Source organism: Anabrus simplex, chromosome 4, assembly GCF_040414725.1.
Source record: "Anabrus simplex isolate iqAnaSimp1 chromosome 4, ASM4041472v1, whole genome shotgun sequence".
In the NCBI taxonomy this organism is placed as follows: domain Eukaryota; kingdom Metazoa; phylum Arthropoda; class Insecta; order Orthoptera; family Tettigoniidae; genus Anabrus; species Anabrus simplex.
Window position 1 is genome coordinate 74,382,971 of NC_090268.1, and position 12,328 is coordinate 74,395,298.

The window sequence follows — 12,328 nt, forward strand, 5'->3', positions numbered from 1 at the left end:
ATGTATACTGCTGATGTTGGTTTAGGTTTTATTATATTGTTAAAGAATATGGAGGATAGCTGTGTAAATAAAGAATTTAGCATAATATAAGAGAAATTTTTAATCTCGCAAATTTACTAATCCTATTATTGTATCGTATTTTTATTTTCATTTTATATTAATATTGAATTTCATTCAACTTAATATGTTATTTTAACAGGTGTATTTTGCCAAGCAGCCTCAACAAATGCGCAAAATCTATTCAAGTTTGTCAGCATTAAGTAGTCAGAGCAATGTTACTCTGCAGGATGTACGTTCTGCTATCCTCCCACTTCTGAAAGGGAATTCATTGCTAGCTGATAGTTTTCTTCAACTACTGCCACAGGAACGACCTCCTGACAGGTAAGAAGACAGTTTTATTACAGATACATAAATCAGTGATTATGTAATGACAGGATTATTATTTTTGCCTGACATTGTTGGGTAGGATTCTGGCGTGAAAAGCCTAAAGTTAGAGTAATATTTTGAAAATACGTGATGTAGTACTTTTTCAATGCAAAGAAAAATCATGTGCCTGACGTAAGAAGTGAAATATCGATATAGTTAAGAGATGTAAACTCAATTTTCTGTGAAAGTTTATTGATCTGCCTGAAATTACCAGTGATACGAAGGATCCAAAATACTAAAATAAATTTGTAAATTAATAACCTACACTGCTTCAGGCAAGTGCTGGGGCTGTACCTTAATTAAGGCCATGGCCACTTCCTTTCCACTCCTAGACCTTTCCTATACAAAGATCGCCATAAGACCTATCTGTGTCGATGCAACGTTAAGCAACTTGTAAAAAACAAAAAAAGTCAAAACAAAAAGGACATTATTGAAATTGTCAGTGGGCTAATTCTAGACGCAACAAAACAACAAATAAAGGTGCACTTTTCGTTACAATAATGCTTGGCGAAACTACAGATGTTGCAAAATTATTGCAACTTTCCACTGTGTAAATCATGTAAACGGCAAAATTCAGGAAAGATTTTTAGGTTATAACAAGTAAATTTTATAAAATGTTATAACTTACTTAGTTCAATATTAGGTGGATTTTTAATTTTACTTATGTATTATAGCTGCTTTGCCTGAATATATTTTAGATGATAAAAATACATTGTCACAAAGCATAACGGTACACCTTTGCTTCTCATTCCCGCCAGTTCTAACCATGATGTTGGATGCGCCTCTTTTTTGTTTACAGTATGATCAACCAGCATTTCGAAGAAAATTGGTATCTGGTCCGCATTGTCTATTTGTGAAAGTATGAGTTTTTCTTGCATAAATTGATCACGTATTTATGGAAATTAACAATTTATGTTCGTAATCTGTTGGAAGACGCTATGCAATGCTAGTTTTTCTTTGAAAACTGTAGCCATAACGAACATAAAATCGCGAAAGCCATCCACGACTAGCTTTGAATCCTGAATCACCTAGTTTTTTTGCAGTTGATAGGTTTTAAGTTGGCACATTTCACTCGTAACGACACATTCAAATTGTCTGCTTCCTTCGATATTAGCACATAATTTTGCTTCAGTCTCAGGAAACATGGCTTTCTGTCCACGAAATGCCTGGCGATAACTACTAGTTTACTGAAGCCATAATTAATTTTTTCGCCAGTTGCAAATACAGATCTTGTCCACGTCGTATATTCTTCCTGCTGCATGATTTCCATTTCTTCTGCGTCTTCTGTAACCTGTAGCTTTTCTTTGGCCATGGAAAACCTATAGCAAGTATCTTTAGTTGCCATTTCGAACACGTAATTCACTTCAACTGACGCGCACAGAAGAATGACACCACGGCCCACTCAGAGTTGCCAGCTGTGTTTGGAACAGTCCCGTTAGATGGATCTTATAAATCTGTAGTTTTTCTTCAAATCCTGGAATTTCAAACTAGTATATTTATTGGAAAAGGGGCGTGGTTGAACATACACTATCACGTATTGAATGACATGAGGATCAGTATATCACAGTTTACATTAATTTCAAAATTATACAACATGCAAAATAGGCGCATTCCACTTTTTCCATATGCTTTGACATTCTAGACGGTGTGGCGTGAAGAGTAAGGATAGGCTGGTGGCTTACCAGACGGGAAGTGTTGTAATCACCTGTCGACAAGTCACTGAGACCGGGACTATATAGTATGCTTCTGACTGAGACACGGCAGCCCCTGCCATCTGAAATATAGCCACAAAAATTGAGAAAGACTCGAATTTCCTATTTTCAGCAAAATAAGAAATAAAGCCAAATGCATCATTATGCAGAGTCTATTTTCAATAGACCGGGTGAGTTGGCCGTGCGCGTAGAGGCGCGCGGCTGTGAGCTTGCATCCGGGAAATAGTAGGTTCGAATCCCACTATCGGCAGCCCTGAAAATGGTTTTCCGTGGTTTCCCATTTTCACTCCAGGTAAATGCTGGGGCTGTACCTTAATTAAGGCCACGGCCGCTTCCTTCCAACTCCTAGGCCTTTCCTATCCCATCGTCGCCATAAGACCTATCTGTGTCGGTGCGACGTAAAGCCCCCAGCAAAAAAATATTTTCAATAGCATTAAAATATAAAGTCTTGCTTACTAATACTTATTTAGGGTTGTCGGTACTATACTGATAAAAAAAATTGTATTTACTGTAATAGCAATGATATTTCCGGCTAGATTCCAGCTGTTTATAAGTTAGAGCCTGCTAGTTGCTGTCCATGATTTTTACCTGCTAACTTAACATAAAAAGCTTGCAGATATAGCGGGAAAACCGCTGAATTGGCAACACTGGGCCCACGCACAACTACACACGTTTCGCATCCTACCAACACCGTTCAGATTCGTATATATTCGTAGTAGTTTATACATTTACTTCCTTTCAGTTGCCAGGCATTTGTTATCTCCTCACTAGCGGCAAATTAATGCCAACATCGGAAACTAGGTGAGCAGGGAGCGTTTTGCCAACCTTGATGCAAGTAAAACCCTCACCCCAATTTCTTACCTCAAAATATGCAGGGATTATTTGCGTAAATACGGTAATAGGTCGTATGTACAATGTTTCTCTTCCTGAATCAGAAACAGCACTCTGTTATCAATTGAAAAGTTGTTACTGATCAAACTTCAAAGTCAAAGCAGCTTCTATGGTGCAGTTGTAGAGAAATTCGTCCGTAAAGAAGACAGGTGGATTCCATTGTGGTACACATAAAAGTGGTAAGCTTTATTTCGTTTTTATATTTCCTGAGTAACTGTTTGGTTATTTATAATTTATTTTGTACATGTACTTGTCAGATACTGTCATGTCAACGTCCTTAGAACTAGTCCCCTCTCAAAAATATCACTGCACGCTACTGGTCCACATCTCTCTTAGCAACAGGGAATTAGAGTAATGAGGAAAAATACTAGTTCACTAGAATGTTTTGAAACCATGCCAGCAACTCAATTGCCACACTATCGGTTCATCAGTTCAACCTAGTGCCTCTACCCGCACAGCTTACATGCGGCTCATTTGTTTCTTTCTGATGTATTCCCACGTTTTTATTTTTAGAGCCTGAAGTTAAGTCCTGGGGCACATTTTTTACTGTCTTTCTTGTTCAGTTCTTGAGCCCAGATCCAAAATTCAAACGAATTAGTAGAGCAGCCTTGTAATATATACTAGAATCCCTGTAGGTCAAATAAAGATGTCATAAAGTTATTGGTGTGTAGAAGTATTTAAGGAAGGAAATAGAATTACAGTTGATATATACATGGTGGTCGAAACAACGTGAACCAAGCATATAAGCGTTAGAGGGTTGGTCATGCTGACAAATAATTTGAAAGAAATAATTCGATATCTCGCACCGTTGTAATTTTATTGGCTGCTCAAGTTAGCCAATCAGATCGCTTTGTGGGCGAATTCAAATGGGCTTTGCACAGCAGTATTGCTAAATCTGTACTTGACCGAGAATGGCTTGAAAACCATACCGAGAAATCAACATCAAACACGAACATAACATTGTTTCAGCCATTTTCACAGAGGCGTACTTGCTTTGGCGCGATGCTGTCAGCTGGGATGTCTGCATTCAAACCCCTCCCCTGGCGAAGTTTCATTCTTCGACTGGCTTCTTCTTCCGGTCTTAAGCCGCGTACATATTTAACAACACAGTCCACAAAGCACTTTTGAATTTACCCACGAAGTGATCTGATTGGCTAACTTCAGCAGTTGATAAAATGACAACAGTGCGAGATAATGAATTATTTCTTTCAAATTATTTATCAGCATGACCAACCCTCTAACGTGCATATATCTGGTTCACGTTGTTTCTGACCATCCTGTGTTTACAAGATGAGTTAAATCATGGCTAAGAACTGGTAATACATATGTGGACTTTTCTCTCAGAACTGGAGTGTTTATTGTTCATAAGGACAGGCTAGATGTGATGGGAGGGAAAGAGTATTCATACTTATAAAAGATGAATTTGTAAGTTATGAAAAAGTTGAGGATGAGAAACGTGAAATTCTGCTTGCATGCTCATCAAGGATGAGAAACATGAAATTCTGCTTGCATGCTCATCTCCATAGGGGTGATGCTGATGCAGAATTATTTGGTGAGATAAAAAGCTACATGGGGAACTACACAGAAGGGAACGTGATTGTAGCAGGTGATCTCAAATTACCAAATGTTACTAGCGAATGACAAAGCATGATCATCAAATGGTATGTATGTATGTTTAGTCCTCAGCCCAAAGGCTGGTTGGATCCTCAACAGCTCCGCCATCAGCTGTCATAAATGGCCTAGGCATCACTGAAGAGGCGTACTAGGGAAATGAGGAGTGAGGTAGTTTCCCATTGCTTTCCTCACCGAGCTAGAAGTAGCTATTACATATCAGTCTGCCAAGCCCACTGAAATGCATGCACCAACTGACCCTATGAGCAACATTTTCACACCATTCATAGCAGGGACTGGCTGCACAAGGAATGGCATTACTAGCATCACTCATACCTCGGTCACTTTCATCTTGTCAAAGCCAAGGATAAAGCTGAGACAGATCAATGAAAGTAACAATATTGCTCTAGCCCATACCAGAAGACACAGTGCACTGTAAAGACTACATCCTTCCAGCAAAGGCATCAAATGGTAAATAAGTTAATCTGAGAAGGACAGCTGAATCAGAAAGTGATCGAACCAACTAGAAAATCAGAATATTCTAGACATTATGCTGATAAAAGTAGATGAGTTCAGGAGAGAAACTGAAGTGATAGATGAATAAGTGATCACGAAGCTATTTTTGTCGTAGGTAAAAATAAATGCATTAGAAAGGAAGGTTGTAAAAGTAGGAGTGTTAGGTTGGTAACAGTAAAGGCTCACTATATTATAACAGTGTAATAGAGAGATTACGAAGGAGGTGCAGATTAGAAAGAAATAAGAATTAAGAGTGGTTGTGGAAGTAAGAAGAGATTGAAGGAACACGCCAGTAAAATAAATTTAGTGAATAAATCAGCTGAAGGTAACATGTTGGCAAGTTCAGTAGAAGTTTGTTGTAACGAGTACGGCATATAACGAGATGTTATAACAACAGGTGTTTTCTGTCCCTTCAAAATTCCTATATTAAACTGTGTATTATCCTTTGGATACAGCGAGAAACCTATCACTGACGCATCCGTTATTACGAGCGATTAATGCGTTACTGATATTTATGCTCCCAGTGATTATATTATATGCGATTGATCATCTTCGGTATCGTTTCTTCGCTATGTCCACTAACGAGCTCTCTCATCAACATTTGAAGGTGATGTCGGAGTCGATTAGTAGTACCCATCGATTGCTGTTCCCTAAAGAAAACTGGAAATGAAAGAGGAAAACATGTTTCCATAATAAATACTTAAATAACTTGTCCTATAGCAGTTGTTAATTCGTTAAAAATAACAGCTGAAGTAAACGATCGCTTAATTTTAATGCTAAATATTGCAGTTAAGTAAGAATGAGATACACCTCAAAATATGGCAGAGTGGATCATGGATTTCAGTGGTTAGTTTTATATTTTCTCGCATCTGGTTAAATTTTGGAAAGGTTGTTATAATGTAAATTTATATCGAGAAGTTTATCATTTCTGTATGTGTGCCCGAAATATGTTTTCACGATACATATAGTACGGTTAAGTTAGGTTAGGTGACTGTGTTTGAATTAAAAAACTGAAATGTTTTGGTTGATAGCAATTGTAAACAATCGCTTAATTTTAATACTCTGACAGTAAGTAAAAATGCAATACACCTCAAGATATGACAGAGCGCGTTACTGATTTCTGAGGTTAGATTTTATTTTCTCGCGTCTGATTAAATTTCGGTAAAGCTGTCCCCATCTAAATTTATAGCGAGAAGGTTATCACTTTTCTACTGGCACTTGATATACACTGACTGAGCAGATGTCATGGGATAGAGGAGCACTGATGTGCAGGTATGTTGTCTGCGCACCACACGCCCCCTGTGCCAGCGGCAGTTGTATAGGAGACCTTGTGAGCAGTGGCTGTGCATTTGACAGGTGTAATATGGAACGTCGTCGTGAGCTGACACCGTTCGAATGGGGTATGGTGGTCGGTGCCCGACAGATGGGGTTTCGGAAGTGGTGCAGGAATTCGGTTTCACATGATCAACCGTATCCAGGGTGTATCGTGAATGGTTGAATGCAGGTGTCACCGTTCACAACAGATGAATGACTGGAACCGTGCAACAAATCAAGGCTCAATTCAACACAGGCCGTGCTAGACACGTCTCCCAGTGGACAATCTGTAGGAACATGGGTTCTATGGGGTATGGGAGCCGGCATCACACACGGGTGCCACTGTTAACCCAACGTCATCGGGCACGACGACGCGCATTTGTCGCCAGTCACCAGGGATGGACATTGGAGCAATGGTGTAACATGATATGGTCGGACGAATCACGATTTCAACTGCACCATGCCGGTGGGAGGCACCGTGTATGGCGCAGACCACATGAAGCAATGGATCCCGCCTGCCACGAAGGTGTGGCGCTGGTGTCTCTGTTATGATCTGGGGTGCATTTTCCTGGTATGGAATGGGCCCCCGAGTTGTTCTGGAAGAGACTTAGAATGGTACATGGTATGTTGAGCTGCTCGGAGACCATCTCCACCCATTTTTGGCCTTCCAGCGCCCAGACAGTTCTGTGGTGTTTCAAGATGATAACGTGCCACCACATCGCTCCCACTTCGCCTGGGAATGGTTCCAGGAACATGCAGCGGAGGTCCAACGACTGCCATGGCCACCCAGGAGCCTCGATATGAACCCTATCGAGCATATCTGGGATGTCCTGGAAAGCAGGCTCCGTGCCATGGATCCTGCACCCACTAACAGACCAGCATTGGCGGCTGCTCTGCAAACGATTTGGTGTCAGCTGCGTCCGGACTACCAGGGACTTGTCGACTCACTTCCACGGCGTCTCACTGCAGTTCGCAATGCCAGAGGAGGCCCCACACGCTATTAGGTGACTATCCCATGACATTTGCTAAGTCTGTGTATGTTTTCATGTTACTTATGCGGTTAAGTTAGGTGATGTTGTTTTATTAAGAAAACTGAACTGTTTGCCACAAAATGCAATGTTCAGTGTAGTTTTCTGACTGTATGCACTTGCAAGCACTCTCGTCGACATTCAGAGGTGATGTCAGAGTCAACTGCTGTTCCGTAAAGAAAATTAGAAATGACAGAAAACAAGTTTTCGTAACAAATACGTAATTAACATGGTGGATAGAAGTTGTTAACTCGTTAGAAAGTGAGGCTAAGTAAACAGTCGCTTAGTTTTAATACTCTACACTGAAATTAAGTAAGAATGTGATACACCTCAAGATATGGCAGAGCTCATTACTGATTTCAGAGGTTAGTTTATATTTTCTCGTGTCTGGTTAAATTTCGGAGAGGCTATTCCCATGTAAATTTAAAGCGAGAATGTTATAATTTCTCTACTGGTGCTTGGAATATGTTTTCATGATACATATAGTACGGTTAAGTTAGGTTAGGTGCTCTTTGAATAAAAAAACTAAAACAATTGCCACAAAACGTGATCTATCATCTTTACCGTATCATTTTCTCGCTATGTACACTTGCAAGTTCTCTCCTCGACATTCAAAGGGGATGTAGGATTCGATTAGTAATACCCGCTGACTGCTGTTCTCTAAAAGAAAATTCAAAATGGCAGAGGATAACACATTTTCGTAATAATGCGTAAATTACTTGGCCAATAGCAGTTGTTAACTTGTTAGAAATAAAGGCTGAAGTAAACAATCGCTTTATTTTAATGTTAAATACTGAAATTGAGTAAGAATGTGATACATCTCAAGATATGGCAGAGTACACCACTGATTTTAGAGGACAGGCTATATTTTCTCGCATGTAGTTAAATTTTGGAAAGGCTGTTCTGATGTAAATTTGTAGCGAGGAGGTTATCATTTCTCTTCGTGTGCTTGAAATATGTTTTCATGATACATATACGATTAGTTTAGGTGACTCTGTTTGAAGAAGATAATTGGAACCGTTTGCCACAGAGGCCTCTGGAGTGATACTATAATTTTTTCAGAATGAAATTAAATGTACACTTTCGAGTAGTATCGGATTTTGAAAAATAGCAAACGAGTAAGCAGTAGTTCCCGGCAAGAGAAGTCGTGGACAAGTTTTCACTTGATGGTCGAACATTATCAAGACCATTACTGGGTTGAACATCTTTGATGCAACATGTCTGGCCAAGGCCCGCAAGAGATGGAGACAACTGACCAGTAGCCTCCTGGAGCCACGATTTTTAAAATTGAGGGAACAATAAGAGAGAAAGAGATTGAATCCGAATAGATGGGCTTATACAATACTCACTCTTTGGGAAAAATAGAAACCTCGTCCTCACTGGCTTAGAGAAATGCATATACTATAGATCTCATAAACCCCAAAGAAATTCAAGATGGAACCATCTTCAGGATTTGAGGAAGAATCCTGAGAGACATCCTATTAAACCATGTAATATCTCAGCGGAAGAGGAGCAGTCCAGAAGAGTGAGATTGAAGAACCTTTGGCTGCAATGTAAAGAAAAATGTGCAAGCCTCCAAAAGAAACATGAGAAGTAGCTTGTGTAGTTGTAGCCCGTAGCTGGTGGTGTCGTCATAATTATAATTATAAATGATATGATTAAAGAACAGGAATCACAGCTAGGCTTTTTGCTGATGATATTATACTGTATAGAGAAATGAATAAGATACAGAATTGTAAGAGAGTGCAAAAACGACCTTGACAGTGTTGTGAGATGGACAATGAGATGATGATAAATGGGGTGAAAATTCAGGTTGTAAGTATCACCAAGAGAAAAAGTCCTCGTGGGTTTTAATAACAGTGTTGAAGGAGTGGAAATACCTCATGGGAATTACTGTAAGTACCTACATGTTAATGCAGTGAAATATCATTGTAACGAACGCCAGTATAAAGAAATGTTCAGAGTAGTGAAATTATTTTTAGGCCCCTTTCCCTTTTCTCTCTTTAACATGTGTTAAAATATTTCATTTTAACGAATTTCGAACTTTCAGTATAACGAATTAAAATGTAGCCCTTTTCTTCAAAATATGATTGAAATTCATCCTATTTTAATCGCCAGGTATTTCGCACAACATATCTCTACTATACAGCTAATATCAGACGGCACGCTCTATACAACACACAGGCGAAACTACCCGATTACCAATCAGGGGAGAGTAAAGAAACGCATCACAATTCTGACGAGCAGGTTGCCTATGCAACAGCACGTGAAGATTATGTTATTCAGTTTTGGTGTTCCGGTACTGAACGTCTGTACAGTAAAGCCTCGTTAATTCAAAGTCGTCGGGACGCAAAATTCAGACTTCGAATTAACCGTCAACTCGTAATTCAGAAAAGCCAAACCTTGCCGCCCCACGTGGCGCGTCCCAGGTGGCGGATAGGGGGGTCCTAACCGGCTTGCCGGCGGACTTGAGGGAAATAAAATACCTCTCGCGGACCAAACACACTACCCCCTGCGGGTGGGGGACGCACATGTAGAATACACCCGCGGTATCCCCGGCCTGTCGTAAGAGGCGACTAAAAGGGGCGACCAAGGGCTGACTGAATTAGAACCATGAAACTAATTTTGAATCGTACCATCACGCAGGGAACACCATGGGTTGCCTGTACTTGCGAGTAGTACCACTGTATTAGGTATGAAATAAGTTTGTGATTAGTAGCAGCTGGAGGGGGTTCTCCTGTGGGTTTCCAGTACCCGTGCGTCGTACCCATGTGAGCAACACCGCGGGTCTGGGCGTTGCCTGTGAGTTGTACCACTGTATGAGTGACACCGTGGGTCTGCGTTGGCTGTGATTGGTACCCACTCTGTGAGGAACACCACGGGATGTGTGGTTAGTACACCTAGGTGAGGAACCTTATCGGTCTGCGTTGGCTATGAGTGGCGCCATTGTGTGAGAAACACCATAGGTCTGCGTTCCCTGTACGAAGTGCAAACCTTGTGAGTAGTACCTTCTTGTGTGGAACACCGTGAGTCTTCGCTGCTTTTGATTAGTTCCCCGACATGACAAATACCATGGTTCTACTTTACTCGCGACATGTACCATTCTGTGGGGCCTTAGACATGGATTTTGCACCCCTTTAGACATCAAGCATCCTTGTGCTTTACAAGTGGTCCCTTGGTCAGTAATACTATTATTTTCGATCTTTTTTTTAAGTCTGATCCACTGTTTTTTTGTTTGTTTGTTTGGTTGGTTGGTTGGTTGGTTGCTTTTTGTTGGGTTCATGTCCATCAAATCATTGTTCATGACAATTTTTATTTTATTTTGGTCAGTGGATTTATTTGACCTTTTTGTTATTTCATTTCGTACCATTAGGGGCCGATGACCTCGATGTTAGGCCCCTTTAAACAACAAACATCATCATCATCAAACCTTGCCGCATCACAAAATATTCTAAGACCTGTTATTGAATGCAGTTAACCTCGATTCACAGTTTAAACCTTTCAAATGTCATAGGAAAAGCTATTTCCAAAATGTATCCAACAAGATGCATTTACAGTATTCAGATAATGCACTCAGATAACTCACTGACAAACATAACCTTACACAACGAAAGAAAAACAGAGATGATTCAAAGACGAGGAGAAATCTATGCTGGCTCTCATGTGCAAGTGCTTTATTCATTGGATTACTGTATTTATGCATTTTATATGCCCTGTACTTGCACGGAGAGTGCCAACATCTTCTAATACTATTAGAAGGTGTTGAAACCACCCGACGCCTTTAAAGCGTCGTGGCTTTTCGAAGTTTCCTATGACAAGGGGATAGAGTCTCTCGTTTCCTTGTGCATTGCAATACAGTACAATGATCCCAACCCTTGTATGATTTGCTGGCTGGCACTTCTCTGCTTTAAAATCATAAGTCCGTTTGGGCTTGGCATTAAAAGAAACAGTGCAGTTTCATCTGCATTGACGATATCGTTCGGTGCATATGAACTGATTATATGAGCCACTTCTTTTTTTTTTGCCAACTGTCGGCATCGCCAGTGTTTGCGGATTCTGCTTCTTCGCACACTGCCTGCTACGTGATATTGTGGCATTCCTTAAAATGCTGAATACAAAAGAATTATGATTTCACTCAAACCTAGCAAATATGAAGCACACTGTAGACGCACCGAAGTGAGTGAAAGTGCGGAAAGCTACCCTGTATGTTCCGGAAGATGCGTTCTATCGTGACGCGGATAAATGTTGAATTTAAGTTACTCTTTAAAATACTTTTTTTTTTTAATGTAAAGGCAGTTTTGAATTAAATTTGTGTTAAATTCAAATGCAGTGGTTGCTGACTACCTTGAATATTTGTTTGTGTCTGGGTAGTGTTCAGAAGAAAATCACAGACTTTTTCAAAAAATAAAGTCGAGGAGATAGTGTACCGGTACAGGGTAAAATTTGAGATGCTGAAAACTTCTTGCAAGTACCTGTACTTTATATCATTACTTCATGTAAATATACGTATCCTAATTTTCCTCTCATTTAATAAATACAGTATTAAGGTTTTTATGTTTAAATTCATGTTGAAATAATGTAGATTCTTCAACAGGTTTAGCATTAGGAGAGTTCTTAAGAATTGGCTTATTTCAGTATAACAAAATTTCACTATAACAAATTAATTTCTGAGGTCCCTAAAATTTTGTTTACTGTATATGGAAAGATCTTCATTGGGGTAATCACATTAGCAGGATTGTAAATAAAGATTATGAGAGTACTTAGGGGTTGTAGTAAGGATGTGAAGGGGGGGGGGGGTGAATAAGTCACTGTTATTATACCAAATAGAGT

At 39.8% G+C, this 12,328-nt stretch overlaps 1 protein-coding gene across 2 annotated transcripts in view; it reads left to right on the forward strand.

The window, feature by feature from the left end:
* LOC136871632 (GON-4-like protein) overlaps positions 1-12,328 on the forward strand; it is an 89,515-nt gene that overhangs the window by 51,514 nt on the left and 25,673 nt on the right. For both annotated transcript variants that reach the window (XR_011018024.1, XM_067145111.2), the window contains exon 6: positions 200-381. Coding sequence is in view for 1 of the 2 variants with exons in the window: in XM_067145111.2 (XP_067001212.2) it covers positions 200-381 (182 nt within the window). In the remaining variant the exon portion in view is untranslated. The remainder of the gene's footprint in view (positions 1-199; positions 382-12,328) is intronic.